This window comes from Gorilla gorilla, chromosome 6 (genome assembly GCF_029281585.2).
Source record: "Gorilla gorilla gorilla isolate KB3781 chromosome 6, NHGRI_mGorGor1-v2.1_pri, whole genome shotgun sequence".
Lineage (NCBI taxonomy): Eukaryota > Metazoa > Chordata > Mammalia > Primates > Hominidae > Gorilla > Gorilla gorilla.
In genome coordinates, this window is record NC_073230.2 from 53,485,235 (window position 1) to 53,505,271 (window position 20,037).

Consider the following 20,037-nt stretch of genomic DNA (forward strand, 5'->3'; position numbering starts at 1 on the left):
GCGTCCAGGCCTGTTACCACTTTCTTCTCTGCCCCTCTGTTACCCGCACCTCCAGACTCAGCCCAGGCCTGCCAGCCTCAGCGTTTGATGGAGCCCAGCCTTGGAGCTGGAGTTAGGCGTCAGGTGGGAGAGTGCATGTGCCGTCTGTGACCTTGGTGCAGCTTTGTGAGCAAACATGTCCAGAGTTCAGGGGAATGTCTTACAAAGGCTCTTGGACAGACTGGGACCACCTCAAACTGTCCTCTTCCTCAGGGTCCCTGTTCCCCAGCTATGCTCATTCAGGGGTGCAGGAGCCAGGGCAGAGGGGACTGGCCTCTAGGTGGCGGTGTTGCACAAGGGCCCAGTCGCAGCCAGGAGGGCGGGAGCTGTTAAAATTATTTGGCTGGCTCGGTGGGCTCATGCCTCTAATCCCAGCACTTTGGGAGGCCAAGGCAGGCGGATCACGAGGTCAGGAGTTCAAGACCAGCCTGACCAACATGATGAAACCCCATCTGTACTAGAAATACAAAAATTAGCCGGGCGTGGTGGCACGTGCCTGTAGTCCCAGCTACTCTGGAGGCTGAGGCAGGAGAATCGCTTTAACCCAGGAGGTGGAGGTTGCAGTGAGCCGAGATTGTGCCACTGTACTCCAGCCTGGATGGCAGAGCGAGACTGTGTCTCAAAAAAAAAAAAAAAAAAAGAAAGAAAAAAGAAAATTATTCAGTGACACTTGCTAAAACATAGTAAGACGGTCGTATGTGGGACCATAGCTATAGCATAGGAACCACGGCAGTGGCAGTGGAGTCGTGCTGCTTGGGGGAGACGTTAGACTCAGCTCCTAACAGAAGGAGGGGAGTGAGGGTCAGTGGATGGAAAATTTCTAAGAGGAAACATAGGGGTAAGGGGATTCTGGCCAAATGACCTAGCGCGATTCTTGCTGAAGACAGGCCTAGGTGATCAGGCCTCCCCTGGGGGCTGGTGGAGGGTGAGGAACCTGATCAGATAGGTGGGGGATGGGATATTGAGGGTGGGGTGTTCCTGCTAAAACTGGATTTTACAAGGAAGTGCACCGTTGGGCCTAGGAGAAGTTTCAGAGCCTGGCTAAAATTTGGTCAAGCAGAGAAACTGTGTCGGACCCCACACATCTGATGCCTCTCCTGTAGGTTCAGATCCATCCCTCACTGAGTGGCCTGGATGTCCTCCTGGGGGTTTGGTCTCCCACCCTGCAACGGGGGCGACTGTGCACGTAGCTTCAGGTCCTGCCCAACAGCCACTGTCACCAGTGCTGCAAGGATGAGCTCCTGCCATCAGCCCTTATCCCCCAGGGTATTCACGCCAGCTCTGTTTCTTCTCTCAGCACTCTCTCCTGATCGTAAACATAATTGATTATGGAAAATATGGAGAACACAAAGATGCACAAGGGAGAAAATGAAAAGCATTTATCTGGAATCCTACCATCTCACAAAAAAGCTATCATGAACATTTTGTTCCTTCCAGTTTCTTAAGTTTGTGTGTCTGTATTTTTTTAATAAACTTGACTGGATGGTACACAGGCAGTTTGGTTGCTTGTTTTTTTTTTTAATTGCCAATATATCATAAACATTTCCTTCTATTATTAAATACTTGCCAAAAATATGATTTTTTGGTCCTTATTTTACTTTAAGTTCTGGGATACATGTGCAGAACGTGCAGGTTTGTTACATAGGTATACATGTTCCATGGTGGTTTGCTGTACCCATCAACCCGTCATCTAGGTTTTAAGTCCCGCATGCATTAGGTATTTGTCCTAATGATCTCTCTTCCCTTTCTTCCCACCCGCTGACAGGCCTCTGTGTGTGATGTTCCCCTCCCTGTATCCATGTATTCTCATTGTTCGATCTCCACTTATGAGTGAGAACATGCGGTGTTTGGTTTTCTGTTCCTGTGTTAGTTTGCTGAGGATGATGGTTTCCAGCTTCATCCATGTCCCTGCAAAGGACATGAACTCATTCTTTTTTATGGCTGCAAAAATATGATTTTTAAAAATCATTATATAGATTTGCAGCCTAAAGAGAAACCATTTACTTAATCAACCTCCATTGATATTTAGGTTATTTCTGTTATATTTAAATGAAGCAAATCGTGGGCAGAGCTTTTGGTCATGAAAATACGTTTACTTCTCTGATGGTTTTGTGTAATGGAATCCAGAGAGTCAAGTGTCTGCCTGAGTGTGTGCAGCCTGTTAGGGTAGTTATGCTCATCGCCCACTGGGCCCACCAGGTGGGGAACATGACATTGCCTGCCCGAGTCACCGTGGGACACGTCTCTATTCCAGTTTCCTAATACCTGGCAGCACAGTTGTCTCATCTAATAGGTACACCCAGAAGCCTCCCAATTCAGTCTCTCTCTCTTTTTATTGAGCGCTTCTTTTGTTCTTCTCTTCACACTTAAATATTTAAGCTTGAATTAAAAAATAAAAGCAACATCCACACATGATACAAAAATTAAGTCTTCCAAAATGTTTGCCATTTTGTATTTCCTTCTAGAAAATCAATTTGGGTGTGCACCAGAGGTTAACGCAAATAGAAGTTTATCATTTTGTCTTCCACACTCTTTTCACTAGGTGACAGACTTTAGAAATCTTGGAGTCATTTCTAAGTAGCTGGATGGCCTCCCACTGCAGGAGGGAGGGAGGGATGTGACTTTACCACTGGCTTGTTGGTTGCTGGGGACTTTATTTCTAGAGGTTGATCTCATGTCTACTGGTGTCATGAACATCTTTTTTCACAAATGTCTTAGTAAATCTTACAAGGATAGCCTAGGGGTATTTCTTTGTAGTGGAATTGCTGGGTTAAATGGTGTGTCTGTTTTAATTTTGGATAGCTGTTGCCAAATTGTTCTCTCTCAGGCACTTGTTGTGCTCGCTCGCACCACTGATGCACCTGAGCCTTGGTTTCCTCAATGGAGTCAGCTCTGTGTTTTAGCATGGTTTAAAAAATCACCAGTATGCTCAATGCAGTGTCTTTTCTTTTCTCTCTCTTTTTTTAAAATTATACTTTAAGTTTTAGGGTACATGTGAACAATGTGCAGGTTAGTTACATATGTATACATGTGCCATGTTGGTGTGCTGCACCCATTAACTCGTCGTTTACATTAGGTATATCTCCTAATGCTATCCCTCCCCCCTCCCCCCACACCACAACAGGCCCTGGGGTGTGATGTTCCCCTTCCTGTGTCCAAGTGTTCTCATTATTCAATTCCCACCTGTAAGTGAGAACATGCGGTGTTTGGTTTTTTGTCCTTGAGATAGTTTGCTCAGAATGATGGTTTCCGGCTTCATCCATGTCCCTACAAAGGATATGAATTCATCATTTTTTATGGTATTCCATGGTGTATATGTACCACATTTTCTTAATACAGTCTGTCATTGTTGGACATTTGGGTTGGTTCCAAGTCTTTGCTATTGTGAATAGTGCTGCAATAAACATACGTGTGCATTTGTCTTTATAGCAGCATGATTTATACTCCTTTGGGTATATACCCAGTAATGGGAGGTCAAATGGTATTTCTAGTTCTAGATCCCTGAGGAATCGCCACACTGTCTTCCACAATGGTTGAACTAGTTTACAGTCCCACCAACAGTGTAAAAGCGTTCTATTTCTCCACATCCTCTCCAGTACCTGTTGTTTCCTGACTTTTTAATGATAGCCATTCTAAGTGGTGTGAGATGGTATCTCATTGTGGTTTTGATTTGCATTTCTCTGATGGCCAGTGATGATGAGCATTTTTTCATGTGTTTTTTGGCTGCATAGATGTCTTCTTTTGAGAAGTGTCTGTTCATATCCTTCACCCACTTTTTGATGGGGTTGTTTGATTTTTTCTTGTAAATTTATTTGAGTTCATTGTAGATTCTGGATATTATCCCTTTGTCAGATGAGTAGATTGCAAAAATTTTCTCCCATTCTGTAGGTTGCCTGTTCACTCTACTGGTAGTTTCTTTTGCTGTGCAGAAGCTCTTGAGTTTAATTAGATCCCATTTGTCAATTTTGGCTTGTGTTGCCATTGTTTTTGGTGTTTTAGACATGAAGTCCTTGCCCATGCCTATGTCCTGAATGGTAATGCCTAGGTTTTCTTCTAGGGTTTTTATGGTTTTAGGTCTAACACTGAAGTCTTTAATCCATCCTGAATTAATTTTTGTATAAGGTGTAAGGAAGGGGTCCAGTTTCAGCTTTCTACATATGGCTAGCCAGTTTTCCCAGTACCATTTATTAAATAGGGAATCCTTTCCCCATTTCTTGTTTTTGTCAGGTTTGTCAATGATCCAATAGTTGTAGATGTGTGGCATTATTTCTGAGGGCTCTGTTCTGTTCCATTGGTCTATAACTCTGTTTTGGTACCAGTACCATGCTGTTTTGGTTACTGTAGCCTTGTAGTATAGTTTGAAGTCAGATGGCATGATGCCTCCAGCTTTGTTCTTTTGGCTTAGGATTGACTTGGCTATGCAGGCTCTTTTTTGGTTCCATATGAACTTTAAAGTAGTTATTTTCCAATTCTGTGAAGAAAGTCATTGGTAGCTTGATGGGGATGGCATTGAATCTATAAATTACCTTGGGCAATATGGCCATTTTCATGATATTAATTCTTCCTATCCGTGAGCATGGAATGTTCTTCCATTTGTTTGTATCCTCTTTTATTTCATTGAGCAGTGATTTGTAGTTCTCCTTGAAGAGGTCCTTCACATCCCTTGTAAGTTGGATTCCTAGGTATTTTATTCTCTTTGAAGCAATTGTGAATGGGAGTTCACTCATGATTTAGCTCTGTTTGTCTGTTATTGGTGTATAAGAATGCTTGTGATTTTTGCACATTGATTTTGTATCCTGAGACTTTGCTGAAGTCGCTTATCAGCTTAAGGAGATTTTGGGCTGAGATGATGGGGTTTTCTAGATATAGAATCATGTCATCTGCAAACAGGGACAATTTGACTTCCTCTTTGCCTAATTGAATACCCTTTATTTCCTTCTCCTGCCTGATTGCCCTGGCCAGAACTTCCAACACTATGTTGAATAGGAGTGGTGAGAGAGGGCATCCCTGTCTTGTGCCAGTTTTCAAAGGGAATGCTTCCAGTTTTTGGCCATTCAGTATGATATTGGCTGTGGGTTTGTCATAAATAGCTCTTACTATTTTGAGATACGTCCCATCAATACCTAATTTATTGAGAGTTTTTAGCATAAAGTGCTGTTGAATTTTGTCAAAGGCCTTTTCTGCATCTATTGAGATAATCATGTGGTTTTTGTCGTTGGTTCTGTTTATATGCTGGATTACGTTTATTGATTTGTGTATGTTGAACCAGCCTTGCATCCCAGGGATGAAGCCCACTTGATGATGGTGGATAAGCTTTTTGATGTGCTGCTGGATTCGGTTTGCCAGTATTTTATTGAGGATTTTTGCTTCAATGTTTATCAGGGATATTGGTCTAAAATTCTCTTTTTTTTGTTGTGTCTTTGCCAGGCTTTGGTATCAGGATGATGCTGGCCTCATAAAATGAGTTAGGGAGAATTCTCTCTTTTTCTATTGATTGGAATACTTTCAGAAGGAATGGTAGCAGCTCCTCCTTGTACCTCTGGTAGAATTCGGTTGTGAATCCGTCTAGTCCTGGACTTTTTTTGGTTGGTAAGCTATTAATTATTGCCTCAACTTCAGAGCCTGTTATTTGTCTATTCAGAGATTCAACTTCTTCCTGGTTTAGTCTTGGGAGGGTGTATGTGTCTAGGAATTTATCCATTTCTTCTAGATTTTCTAGTTTATTTGCGTAGAAGTGTTTATAGTATTCTGTGATGGTAGTTTGTATTTCTGTGGGATCGGTGGTGATATCCTCTTTATCATTTTATATTGCATCTATTTGATTCTTCTCTCTTTTCTTCTTTATTAGTCTTGCTAGCGGTCTATCAATTTTGTTGATCTTTTCAAAAAAACAGCTCCTGGATTCATTGATTTTTTGAAGGGTTTTTTGTGTCTCTATCTCTTTCAGTTCTGCTCTGATCTTAGTTATTTCTTGGCTTCCGCTAGCTTTTGAATGTGTTTGCTTTTGCTTCTCTAGTTCTTTTAATTGTGATGTTAGGGTGTCAATTTTAGATCTTTCCTGCTTTCTCTTGTGGACATTTAGTGCTATAAATTTCCCTCTACACACTGCTTTAAATGTGTCCCAGAGATTCTGGTATGTTGTATCTTTGTTCTCATTGGTTTCAAAGAACATCTTTATTTCTGCCTTCATTTCATTATGTACCCAGTAGTCATTCAGGAGCAGGTTGTTCAGTTTCCATGTAGTTGAGTGGTTTTGAGTGAGTTTCTTAATCCTCAGTTCTAGTTTGATTGCACTGTGGTCTGAGAGACAGTTTGTTATAATTTCAGTTCTTTTACATTTGCTGAGGAGTGCTTTACTTCCAAGTATGTGGTCAATTTTGGAATAGGTGTGGTGTGGTGCTGAGAAGAATGTATATTCTGTTGATTTGGAGTGGAGAGTTCTGCGTATTTTCTTCTCTGTTTCTGATCCACCTAGGGGCTCTCCTACCCCATCTCCTGGGCATTTTGTTTAAACATGGCTAGAAATTTTTTTAAAATATAACTTCTACCATATCTATCTGAATTTAATGAAGATAAAATTTCAACTTGTTTGGTCCACACTTTTTGAAACTGATTGCAATAATGTTTTACTTAATTCTGTTGCATTTTTTTGATCTACAATAGTATGTTTTTCAAATGGTGATAATTTTGCTTTCTCCTTTTCATCCTATGTTAAATGATTGCAATAGGGTGGGCATTCTTTTTTGTTCTGGCTTTAATAAATAGGGTTTTACCACTAATTGTGATGCTTTGGGTTAGAAGTAATAGTATATGGCTAATTATTTCAAGAAAGTGATCCATTTGAGTTAGCTTTTGAATTTTTTCTTTTAATAAGCAGATGTTGAATTTTAGAAAATACTCTTGAGTAGGTATTAAGATGCTTAGCCTGGTGGTTCCCCCTCTGACTGTTAATATGGTCAGTGATATCACTGCATCCTCCAGGGTTCTTTTGACATTGTAGGAGCTTCACCTTCCTGTCCATCCCTGTGGCCTTGGGCTGTTCCTGGTACGTTTTCAGAGATGTGTGTATCATCTACTCACTGAAGGACAGCTACCTTCCTCTCAATGTGTTGGCCACTCTCGTGGATGCCCTTCACAGCCCAGGACTGTGATTTATGACTGTGGAGGACAGTCAGTAACGCAGGACACAGCAGGTGAGCTGACAGGCAGAGGATGCTGGGTGGTGACAGGGTTTGGAGGTGTGGCTGACCTGAGGGTGGACCAATGTCTATTACTCCTGACTTGAGGGAGGATCCATGTCCATTAGCACCAACCGGAAAATGGACCTGTGTTCATCAGCCCCGACCACAGGGAGGATCTGTATGCCTCAGTCCCTGACCTGAAGGAGAACTCGTTTCCATCATTCCCTGACCTGAGAGTGGACCTGTGTCCATCATTCCCTGATCCAGGGTGGACCTGTGTCCATCATTTTCTCACCTGAGGGTGGACCTGTGCCCATCAGCCCTGACCACAGGGAGGATCTGTGTCCCTCAGTCCCTGACTTGAGGTTGAAGGGTGAACCTGTGTCCTTCAGTCCCTGACCTGAGGGTAGATTTGTGTGGATCTGCCCCAACTGGAGGGTGGACCCATGTTCGTCTGCCCCGACTTAAGGCTGGACATGTGTCCATCAGCCCTGACCTCAAGGTGGACCTGTGTCCATCAACCCTTCACGTGAACTCTCAGAACTGTCAGACCAGGGAGCAGCTGGCACTGACCACTGGTCTTCTGAACAAGCCCAACCTCAGGTAGATAACCAGTGACCGGCAGGGAACTCAAGTCAAGGTCTGCTTGTTTGGGGTTGTAGCCTGAATTGGCAATGGAAAAGCTGCTCGGCGCAGCAGAGATTCGCACTGGCAAGGACTCTGAGCATGGTTTCCTCATTATCTCCAGCTTCAGGACAGAGTTTCCCCTTGAGTATGGAAGTTTTTACCTGGAATCATCCCTCTAAATGGTATCATACAGTATGTGATCTCTGAAATTGGGTTTTTCTTCATCCAGCATTATGCCCCTGGGATCCATCCAAGTTGTGTGTGTTAATAGTGCCTTCCTTTCATTGCTAAATAGTCCTTCATGTTATGGATAGACCACTGTTTGTTTAGTCATTCGCTTGTTGAAGGACATTTCTGTTTCCAGTATTTAACTTTTACAAATAAAGCTGCCATAAACATTGTCGTGCGAAATTTCATGCACACATCCATGTTAACTCATCTAGGATAGATGCCCAGATGTTTGATTGATGGGTCATGTTTAGATTTTTTTCGTAAACTGCCGAACTGTTTTCCAGAGTGTCTATTTTATATCCCCATCCGCAGTGTATGAAGGATCCAGTTCATCTCCATCCTCACCAGCATTTGGTGTTCTCTCTCTCTCTCTCTTAAATGTAGCTGTTCTAATAAGTATGTAGTGATACTTCACTATGATTTTATTTTGGCATTTCACTGATGGCTAAGGATGTTGAACATCTTTTCATGTGCTCATTTTTTATCCATATGTTCTCTTGCCCTTTGGTGAACTGTCTCTTCATGTCTTTTGTCTGCTTTTTAATTGGATTATTTGATTTTTTTGTGCTGTTCATTTTTGAGAGTTCATGGTATATTCTAGAAGCGATTCTTTTGTTAGAGGTGTGATTTGCAATTATTTCCTCCCAGTCCGTAGCTTGTCTTTTCATCATCTCAACAGGGTCTTCTGTTCTGTTTCATAGAACAGATGTTTTTAGTTTTGAAGATACCCTATTTATTGATTTTTCTCTTTTATGATTCATGTTTTTGGTGTCATGTCTAAAAACCTTTTACATAGCCCAAGTCCCCAAATTTTGACATACATTTTACTCTAAGAATCTTATAGTTTTACATTTGATAGTTTATGATCCATTTTGAGTTCATTTTTCAATAAGGTGTAAGTTTCAGTTATTTTTTAGATTTTATTTTTGCTTATGGATATCTGGTTTCTCCAGCACCATTTGTTGATAAGCTATCCTTCCTCCATTGAATTGCTTTTGAACTTTTGTCAAAAGTCAGTTGGCCCTACTTATGTGAGGCTATTTCTGGGTTATCTATTCTGTTCCATTTATCTATTTGTGTGTCTGTCTGCCAACACCATACTGTCTTGATTAATTCAGTTGTGTAAGTCTTAAAATCAGGTAGAGTGATTCTTCTTACTTTATTGTTTTAAAGAAAAGTGGGCTATTCTAGTCCCTTTTCCTTTCTGTTTGCATGAATGTGGTATGCCTCTTCATTTATTTAGATTTTCTTCGATTCCTTACATCAGCATTGTGAGGTGTTCAGCATACGAGACCTCACTGTGTTTTGTTAGATTTACATCTTGTATTTTATTTTTCTCAGTGATTATAAATGATACTACATTTTAATATTGGTCTTCCTTTTTTCATCACTAATATAAAGAAATACCATTATTTTTTACGTTTATCTTTTATACTGTCACCTTGTGGAACTCACTAATTTGTTCTAGGATTTTTTTAATATATATATATTCCTTGAGATTTTCCATGTAGATCATCATGTCGTCTGAAACTAGAGACAATTTTCTTTCTTTCCCATCTGTATGCCTTTTACTTCCTTTTCTTGCCTTATTGCACTGGCTGGGGTTTTTAGCACTATGCTGCATGGAAGTAGTGAGAGCCAACATCTTGTATTTTATCCAGAGCATAGAAGGAACGTGTTCAGTCTTTCATGATTAAGTGTGATGTTAGCTATAGGCATTTTGTAGATGTTCTTAATCAAGTCGGAGAAGTTCCCCCTCAATTCCTAGTTTTCTGATAATTTTTATCATGAATGGGTATTGAATTTTGTCAAATGGTTTTTCTGTATCAATTGACTTTCCTCTTTAACCAGTTCATCTGGTGGGTTACATTGATGTTCAAATATTTGACCAGCCTTTCATCCCTAGAATTGTTTATTCTATATAATTCTAATTATATATTACTGAATTTTATTTGCTAATATTTTGTTAGATTTTTTTGTATCTACATCCATGAGGGATATTGGCCTGTAGTTTTCTGTTTTGTACTATCTTCGTCTGGTGTTGGTATCAGGGTAATACTGACTTTGTAAAGTGACTTGGGAAGTGTTGCTTCCTCTTCTATTTTCTGGAAGAGATTGGTTAAAACTGGTGTTAATTCTTTAAACATTTGCTAGAATTTGTCAGTGAAACCATCTGGGCATGGAGTTTACTTTTTCAGGAATTTTTAAATTATAAAGTCAATTTCTTTAGAAATTATAGGATTTTTCAATTTACCCTTTATGTTGGATGAGTTGTGGTAGTTGTGTTTCAAAGAATAGTTCATTTGATCTAAGTTGTCAAATTTATGTGTGTAGAGTTGTTTTTAATATTCCTTCATTAACCTTTTGATGCCTGCAGAGTATGTAGTAAAATTTCATTTTATTTCTGAATTTGTTAGTGTCTTTTCACTCTTATTTTTCAGGCTTGCAGTGATTTGCCAACTTCATTGATAATTTTCAAAGAACCAACTTTTGGTTTCATTGATTTTCTCTATTTTTTTTTGTTTTCTTTTTATTGAATTCTTCTCTTTATTATTTCCTTTCTACTGTTAGCTTTGAGTCTATTTTGCATTTCTTTTTCTAGTTTGTTAACATGGCAATTAGATTATTGATTTGAGACTTTTTCTTTTTTCTTATGTAAGTATTTAGTACTATTAATTACCTTTCAGCACTGCTTTAGCTGCATCCCGTAGATTTTGGCATATGTTCATTCAGATGAGCATATATATATATATATATATTTTTTTTTTTTTTTTCCTTGAGACTTCCTCTTTGACCTGTGGCTAATTTAGAAATGCTTGGAAATTTTCCTGTTATCTAACTGTTACTAGTTTTAGTTTGATTCTGTTTTGGTTTGAGAGTACATATTGTGTATGATTTCAGTTGTTTTAAATTTGTTGAGTTTTGTTTTATGGCCAAGGTCTCTTAATACGTACCCTTGGGTACCTGAAAAGAACGTATTCTGCCATTGTTGCATGGAGTATTTTATAAATGTCAATTAGATCTTGTTTGATGATGTCTTAGCTTATTTTATGTCTGATTGTTCAAGGGAGATGTTGACATCTCCAACTATAACTGAGAATTTGTTTATTTCTCCTTAAATTATCTTTTTTTTTTTTTTTTGAGACGGAATCTCTATCGCCCAGGCTGGAGTGCAGTGGCGTGATCTCAGCTCACTGCAACCTCTGCCTCCTGGGTTCGAGCAATTCTCTGCCTCAGCCTCTCGAGTAGCTGGGATTACAGGCGCCCGCCACCATGCCCTGCTAATTTTTGTATTTTTAGTGGAGACGGGGTTTCAGCATTTTGGCCAGGCTGGTCTTGAACTCCTGACTTCGTGATCCACCCGCCTTGGCTTCCCAAAGTGCTGGGATTACAGGCGTGAGCCACAGCACCCCGCTCTTTCTCCTTAAATTCTATCAGTTTTGGCTTTGTGTGATTGAAATTTCTATTGTTTTATGCATACACATTTAGGATTTCTATGTCTTCCTTTTACATTGACTCTTTAATCATTTTGTAATGTCTCTCTCTATCCCTGGTAAATTTTTTTGCTCTGATATCTACTTTTTCTGTTATCACTACAGCCACTCCTACTTTCTTTAGATTAAAGTTTGCATGGTGTGTAATTTCTATTCTATTAATTTCAACCTACATATATTGCTATATTTTGAAGTAAGTTTCTTTAAACAGCATATATTTGGATGATATTTGTTAAATCATTTATTACAGCCTCTTTTAATTATTTAGAATATCTACACTTAATGCAATTATTGATATGTTATTGATAAGTCTGCTATTTAACTTATTTTTTGTTTTTCTGTTTGTTCCTTCTCTTTTTATTTGTCTGTTTTTTTTCCTATGTTGCTGTGGTTTATGTGAGCAATTTTTAGAATTCCATTTTGATTTATGTATAGTATATCTTGTTGCATACAATTTTTTGTAGTTTATCTAGATATGTATTATTTTTACATAACATTACAGCCTACTGATGTCAACATTTTAACAAGTTTAGTGTAGAAACTTTACCTCTCTTTCAGTCCCTTTATCCTTCCCCATTTATAACATAAATGTCATAAATATTTCCTCTATATATATCAGACAAATTTATAATCTTTGGTTCAACCAGAATACATGTAGAAAATTCAAGAGAAGAAGGAAAGTATATTGCATTTAGCCACAATTTTTATCCTTTCTGTTATTTGTCTTTGTGATGTTCCAACATTCCTTCTTTTACTATTTTCTTTTTTGTTTCAAGAATTTCTTTTTGCTCTTCTTTAGGTTGATTATAAACTCTCAACTTTCCTTTATCTAAAAATATTATAATTTTTTTTTCATTTCTGAAGTGTAATATTGCTAGATGTTGAATTCTGGGTTGACAGTTCTTGAGCACTTGATGAATGTTTTCCCACTTTTTTCTGGCTTCCATGGTTTCTGAAGAAATGATGCTATCATTCTAGTTACTTTTTTTCCTCCCCCAAAAAATCAGATATTAGTTTTCTCATGCTGCTTTCAAGAATTTTCCTTTGTCTTTTGTTCTTGGAAGTTTGATTGTGATGTGTGTTGGCATCTGTTTCTTTGAGTTTGCCCTGTTTGAGATTTGCTAACTTACTTCAATCTGTAGGTTTATATCTTTTGCCAAACTTGGGACATTTTCTGCTATTATTTCTTCTAATATTTGTCCAGTCTTACACCCTTTTTCTTCCTTTCAGGACTCTGATGACATGAATGAATGTTAAATCTTCCATTTTAGTTCCACAGTTCCAAAGGCTCTGTTTTTTTTTTTTTTTTTTTTTTTTAAGTCTGTTTTCTTTTCATTGTTCAGATTGGATAATTTCTGTGACTCTGTCTTCTAGGTCAGGAATTCTTTACTGTGTGCACTTCAGTCTGCAGTTCAGCTCATCCATTAGGTTTTAAATTTTGACTATTGTATTTTTCAGGTCTGTAATTTTTATCTGTTCTTTCTTATACTCTCTTTTTTTCTGAGACTTGCTATAATTTGTTTCAGGTGTGTTCATAATTACTTATTGAAGCATTTTTATAATGACTGCTTTAAAATTCTTGTCAGATAATTTTAACAACTCTATCATCTTGAAGTTAGTATCTGTTGATTATCTTTCTCAAGTTGACATTTTTTAAGGCTTGATATTATGAGTGGTTTCTTTTTTTTTTATGTCCTAGACATTTGGGTATTATGTTGTGATACTCTGGATCCTACTGAAATTTTTTGTTTTAGCAAGTCTCTTCAGACTTTACAGCACTGGGACAGTGTGGGTGGAATTCTGGGTTTCCCACTCATCCTCCATGACAGCCTGGAATTTGGCACCAAGGTGATGCCTGGCACCTTGTTACTGTTGAGTAGAATATGGACATTCTACATCCTTGTTCAGCGTCCACTGACAATGCAAGTGGGAGCTCATTACCACTCAGTGGAGATGAGCATCTCCACTCCCTATTCAGGTTTTTCTGACACTATGTCAGTGGGGCCTTGGGTGTGCCTCCTCACAGCCTAATAAAGATCAAAGTCGAGGCTCCCCACATGGTCTTTGCTGGCCTGGGTGGAGCTGGGGCCACAGATTTTTTTTTTTTTGATGGTCTTTGGCTACAATAGGGTGGTTATTGTCTAAAAGTTTTGTGTTTTGCTAGGTTGCCCCTTTTTTTTCCTTTTGGCTAGAAACAACAGGCTTTTTTTTGTGGGGGCTTTAAAAAAGTTGATCTGTATCCAGTGGCATTTTTTGGCTGCTGGTTTCTCTTGTTTCTAGTCTGGGATAAATAAGGCAGAAAGAAACCTCAAGGGACACCACCCACCCCACACTGTTTTCCTTTGAGTTGCAAGGTCCCTGCGATCACCCTCTTCTTTCCACCTTTCACAGTCTGTGTGCTTATTTGATATGTATTGTCAGTGTTTTTACCACTCAGTAGGAATAAAAACAAGTGTGTTCATTTCATCTTTTCTGGAACCGCATGGCTAGCCTCTTTTAATATTCTTATTTTCTTCTCAAGTATATTAAGTACCAGAGGTTCTGTTTATGAAGCACTGATAGTGAGTTCATGGCAAGTGGTTTTAAATTAGACTCTATTTTCCTTTTGGCAAATGGGTGCTTTCTTGTATCCCTCATGTGACATATGGAAGCTGTGGAGGAGAGGCTCACTCTCTGTTCCCATCAGCCCTGGCCAGAGTGAGAGACTGGTGAAGCCACTCCATTTGCCACCGTTTCTCTCTCTTAGAAGGAGGGGGTTGGACTCCTGCTCTTGTAACTCTGGGGAATCTCTTTCTGCATGTGTTGGGGTTTTATGAGTTTAGGAACCTGCACTTACTGGGGTGCTGTTCTCCCCACTGCACACGTGTTTAATCACCTAATCCTTGCTGCCATGCCATCACTCAGGGGCCATAAAACCCCCATTACAGGTGTGGGAACCCCAACACTGGCTGCTGAGATGACTCACCTGCCATCTCACCACCAGCAGGGCAGAGTCATGATTATTAAATGTCAGATTCCCAAACCCGACCCCACCCTGCAGCGGATCTGGCTGGAGGGAGAGTACAGGTGCTTTTCTTCAATAAGTGGAGAATTTGATGATATTCCTTTATTTCCATGATGGCTCCAGCGGAGGGCATTAAGAACAGCCTCGGAAAAACTCAGAAACCGCTCATCTTTTTCTACCAACGTTGTCTACACCACCCCGGGCACTCGTGTCAACAGGTACATCAGCCGCCTCTTAGAAGCCCGCCAGACAGAGCTGGAGATGGCAGACCTGAACTTCTTTACCCTGAAGTACAAACATGTTGAACGGGAGCAAAAGGTAAGCAACTCTGGTTTTCGGCTTCCCTGGTGCTGCTTGCGAAGGCGCTGCCTGGCTGGAGGAAGCCCTCAGCCCTGATGGATTGACTTCTCTCTTACACAGTACCACCAGCTTCAGGACGAGTATTTCACCAGCGCCGTTGTCCTCACCCTCATCCTGGCTGCCTTATTTGGCCTTGTCTACCTTCTAATATTCCCACAGTGAGTATTTCTATCAACGAGGTGAGGAACTCACCAAGAAGTCCCGGTTTCTGGGGTTCGTGGTTGTGTTTCTGGGGTTCGTGGTTGTGTTTCTGTTGTATGCTCAAGCTTCGTCTCCCACAGTTATTGTCCCAATGTGTCCAACATGGCTGACATTAGCCAGCCATCATTTCCTCATTTTCTCAAGTCAGTAGTGTAACAAGCCTTGATGGTATATGGCATGGGACTGGTCACTTTCCATTTTAAATTTTGAATTTGCTTAATTCTAAGACACCATATATTTTCATGCTTTTTCATCCATGCAACATGCACCATTGCTGTAATAATAGCTTTTGGCTGGGTGTAGTGGCTCATACCTGTAACCCCAGCACTTTGGGAGGCTGAAGCAGGAGGATTATTTGAGGCCAGTAGTTCAAGACCAGCCTGAGCAATATAGCAACACTCTATCTACAAAAAAAAAAAAAAAAAAAAAAATAGCCAGGCATGGCAGCACTTGCTTGTAGTCCCAGCTACTCAGGAAGCTGAGGCAGGAGGATCCCTTGAGCTCAGGAGTCTAAGCTGCAGTGAGCTATGATCTCACCACTACACTCCAGCCTGGATGACATAGTGAGACTTTGTCTCTAAAAATAATAATAATAATAATAAAAATAACTTTTGAGAAGAAACTGCACTTAATGAGTGCATTGGCTTCTAAATCCATGTCATTTTCAAAAACTTAAAATCCCTCTTAAAAGGAAGAAAAACAATAATTTAAATAACATTTAAACATCATATAAGTAAATGTGAGTTTGGCAGCTTTTATTTTATTGTATTTTTTTGCAAGAAAGACACCACTAAGTCTGCACTTACCACTTTACTTTCAGGTGTACTCATTTCTTAATAAAACCTACCTACGGGAATACTACCTCCTCTGAGTTTGAAAGCACATGGAGGCCACCCCACACCTGCGGAGGAGGAGGGAGCTCAGCCCTGGGTGCTCTGCATCCTGCCCAGCCCACAGACACTGAACACAGCAGCCTGCCTCATGGGCCTATTTGGGATTTAAGCGTTTTCTAAAAATGTCCTTCCCAGACAAAGCCCAGCTAGAGAATAGCTCAGCAAAGTCTGGGAAACTCTTGTCTTTCCATCATGAGGAAAACGGCTTCCAGAAAAGTTCTGTGATTCTCAGCCTAAGCTAGATCTCTGTGGTGGGGGTAGGAGAAGTGGGAGGTAGACTCAGGAGGGGCCCCCTTCTCACTCAGGAACCCCAGATGCCCTGCCCTAAAAAATAGAACCAGCCATGTCAGTTCCCGAAGACCTGAGTGGCAGGCATCCAGGTTAACGATGCTGCTTCCTCCTGAGAGCACAGGGGATTGGAGGGAGGGGCCAATTCTCAGCCATCTCTTGGGTCTGCCTCTCCTGATCCCCACCTATCAGTGACTCTCATGTTTTCTGTCCCCCAGGAGTGTGGTCGTCCTGCTCCTGCTAGTATTCTGCATCTGCTTCCTGGTGGCCTGTGTCCTGTACCTGCACATCACCCGGGTCCAGGTATGTGGGTGGCCTGTGTCCTGTACCTGCATATCACCTGGTTCATGTATGTGGGTGGCTTGTATCCTGCATCTGCATATCACCTGGTCCAGGTATGACGGTGGCCTGTGTCCTATACCTGCATATCACCTTGTTCAGGTATGTGGGTGGCCTGTGTCCTGTACCTGCATATCACCTGGTCCAGGTATGAGGGTGGCCTGTGTCCTCTACTGGCACTTCACCTGGTTCAGGTATGTGGGTGGCCTGTGTCCTGTACCTGCACATCACCTGGGTCTATGTATGTGGGTGGACTCTGCCTGCCCTCTGGGTGGGATGGGGTGGGATGGGGGAGGCAGTTCTGTTCCCTCCCCTGCCTAGACAGGAAGAAAGAGTCTGCTCATATAGCAGGTGCTCATGAAGACCCAGTTCTGCACTGGGCACATGCACTCCTTTGGGAGTGTACCTGGTGGGCACAATAGACTGGCAATTGATATTGATTAAACAAATGAGCACAAGATACTGATCCTGTTCTCTTGGAATGGAGAGTCTAGCAGCGGGACAGAAGAGGGATGTTTATTCTGTGTTTATGTCACAGACTTTGGAGAGGGGTGACATTTTCCAGGTACATTGTGCTATCTGGGCCCTGATGCCTCATCTGCTTTGCTCTGTGGGCTTTTGCAGGAAAGGCGTGAGCTTTGCGGCCTTGTACTATCTGTGGCTCACTTGGGAGGACTGTATAGTTCCTAGTCCTGCATTCCTTCATCACATTCTCCAACTTCATTTCTAAATGACTCATTTCCCTCAGCCGACCCCAGGATGTCACTTCTGGCAGACCCAGTGTTATATTTGCATAATTATTGAAAACAGCAACTTTTTGAAAAGATTAAATCTAGTTTCATTCATTTAACTTTGTCATTATTCATAGGTAATATCTTGAGTTTTTAAATTTAAAAAATGCTAACTATTAAAACTTTCCTATTTCTTTGACTTGTATAGATTGAGTGACATTTGGTTTGACAAATTTTAAAATTTACCACTTCAAGTAAAACTGCTGTTTTTCATATAATTTCAAGTGAAAGCAGGACAGAAGGATGATAGTTTTTAAAGCCTATTCCTTTGTCCTCAGTGGTGGGAACCAGTGTGCCCACCCAATGGTGTACAAATAGCATTAGACATGCAGAAAGTGTGAAAAGCCATTGGGCAAGAAGAGCGACGACAAAGCAGAAGCCAAGGAATGCACCAGCCTGGAAAGCTCTGCCCAGAGGTCCTGGCCCAGGAATACTGATTCTTGTGAGTGGATGTACACTGCTTTCTGTGACTCCACGAGAGCCTCCCAAGCCAGGTGGTGAGATGGGTCAGCCCCTTTCCCACATGTGAGGAAAGTGGGCTCAGGCAGGCTAAGGGATGTGCTCATGAAACCAGGAAGCAAAATCTGCACCCAATCTGTCCATAAAAATAATATTCAAATTAAGAAAACTCTTGGTTCTGAAAAACACATGATATGTGGGATTCGGGCGCTAAGACATCTGCCCAGAATTACCCCCCTTTTGTTAATAAGGGAGCTGCCCTCATGGCTGGGAACTTTGGCCAGAATAATTCCAGGTGCTGACATTAAAGGAGGCTAGTCTGCAATTATCCCGTGAAGCTTCTTCTGTATTCCAGTGTTTTGTTCTCTTGGTGGACTCTGCCCTGGATGCCACTAGCTCCTTTCCTTCTGAATATTCACTCTCCCTTCTCACCCTCTTCTGTGAGCAAGCATAGAGCGTTTTTTCCTAAGTATGTGGTTTGGAGGTGCCAGGCTCGAAAAGCAGTGGGGGTCCAGCTTTCCTGGGAGTGCCATCAGTGGTGCTTGTGGCTGATGTGGAGGAAGCAGAGTGGAGACTGAGTGCCCAGACTTCTCAGCTAGGACAGGAGAGGGGATTCAGCTCACAGCCAGTGTGTACTGGGTCAGGGTTTGATTGAATCACAAGTATTTAGGCTCCTGTTCGCAGGCTCTGCACCAGGCTCTGAGCATCCCTGCTGACCCTGGGCCAAGGAAGAGGCCTGTGCAAATGGCTGTGGGGATGGAGGTGAGGGAGGTTTGCAGGAAGCCAGCAGGGGGTAGGTCAGGGCCACCCAGCAGAAGGCCACTGTGGCCTGAGTGGATGCGGTGGGTCATGCAGACAGAGTTAGTTCCAGAACACATCCCTGAGAAGGCCGGGTAGAAATGTTTCCCTCCCCGACATTGACAGTGTCCAGAGCCAGGGTGCCCAGGGCAGTGTGGCAGTTCCATGGCCCCTTGGGACCTTCACCCCTATCTGGTTTCCCCATCCCCATCCCTCGGGGGTATACCAACTCCAGGCTTGGGCTCCAGTTGTCTGGGCCTCAGGGTTGCCCTCTGTGAAATGGCGGTGATGATGGCCCCCACCTCACTGGCTTGACATGAGGATTCAGTGAGCTCATTTGCACAAAGTCTGTGGAGCAGAGCCTGGCATAGCACACGCTCAGTTGGAGTGTTCTGAAGTCAGATGAGACAGAGAAGCTGCATGGGGGTGGGGTAGTGGGTGTAGCTCATCCTGGGAATCAGGGTGGGGAGGTGCCTAATCCTGTGCGTCTTGACCATCTGCAGAGGGCGGCAGAGCTGACCCGAGGGTCCTGCTGAGGGTTGAAAAGGAATGTCTGGGGCAGGATGTGGACTTTTTCTGTCAGGGTTGCAGGCTGAAGTTTGCATGGCTAGGCCTGGAGAACATCAGGAGCGGGCAGAGGAGAGGAGGAAGCCCAGGAGGTGTGCACTGGCTGGACCCCGGGGTGCTGCAGGTGGGGCAGGCCAAGGTCAAGGCGTCAGGCACATTCAGAGGCCCTTGGCTGGACCCTGGGGATGTGGGCATGATGTGGTCCACAAGGTGGCTGGGTGTGCCTCGGATAAGCTGCTTCTGCTCCTCCCACCCTGGCCTGGTGCTCACAGACCTGCATTTCAGCCCTGTTTTCCCCATTCTCCTTCTCGCCTTCCTAGGGCTCTAAGAGAGGCAGATGGGACAGGCTCAGGAGGGTGTTGGGCCCACCCAGGCTGGCTAGGGTAGAGGCCATCGTAGGTCCCCAAGCCAAGGTGTGGAAGGTGGTAGGTGGTGGAAGGAAGATTTGCACCAGTTATGATACTCGAGTTAAACTAGGTAGCTTTGAAGAAAAGAGAAAACCTTGGCAGAGATCCTTAAGGTAGGGGGAAGGGAGCCTCACCGCACAGAGGGGAGTGTAGCACCACCAGAGACAGCCCGAGGACTTCATTCTAGCCCCTGTGAGTGCAGACGGTCAGGAAATGGTGCCTGCTTTTTCTCCCTCTCATCGTCAGTTGACATCATCTCCCGAAGTGCCACAATGGCCACTTTGTTCATGAGCCCATTGGGATGACAGGAGTGGCTGAGGAAATAGAATGACTGGTGTCCACAGTAGGGGTTGTCCTA

General features: G+C 42.2%; 1 protein-coding gene across 2 annotated transcripts in view; it reads left to right on the forward strand.

Annotated features, from left to right (window-relative positions):
• Positions 1-20,037, forward strand: part of ADCY1 (adenylate cyclase 1) — a 147,407-nt gene that overhangs the window by 88,183 nt on the left and 39,187 nt on the right. For both annotated transcript variants that reach the window (XM_055347810.1, XM_055347811.2), the window contains exons 9-11: positions 14,700-14,894; positions 14,997-15,094; positions 16,537-16,621. In XM_055347810.1, coding sequence (XP_055203785.1) covers positions 14,700-14,894; positions 14,997-15,094; positions 16,537-16,621 — 378 coding nt within the window. The remainder of the gene's footprint in view (positions 1-14,699; positions 14,895-14,996; positions 15,095-16,536; positions 16,622-20,037) is intronic.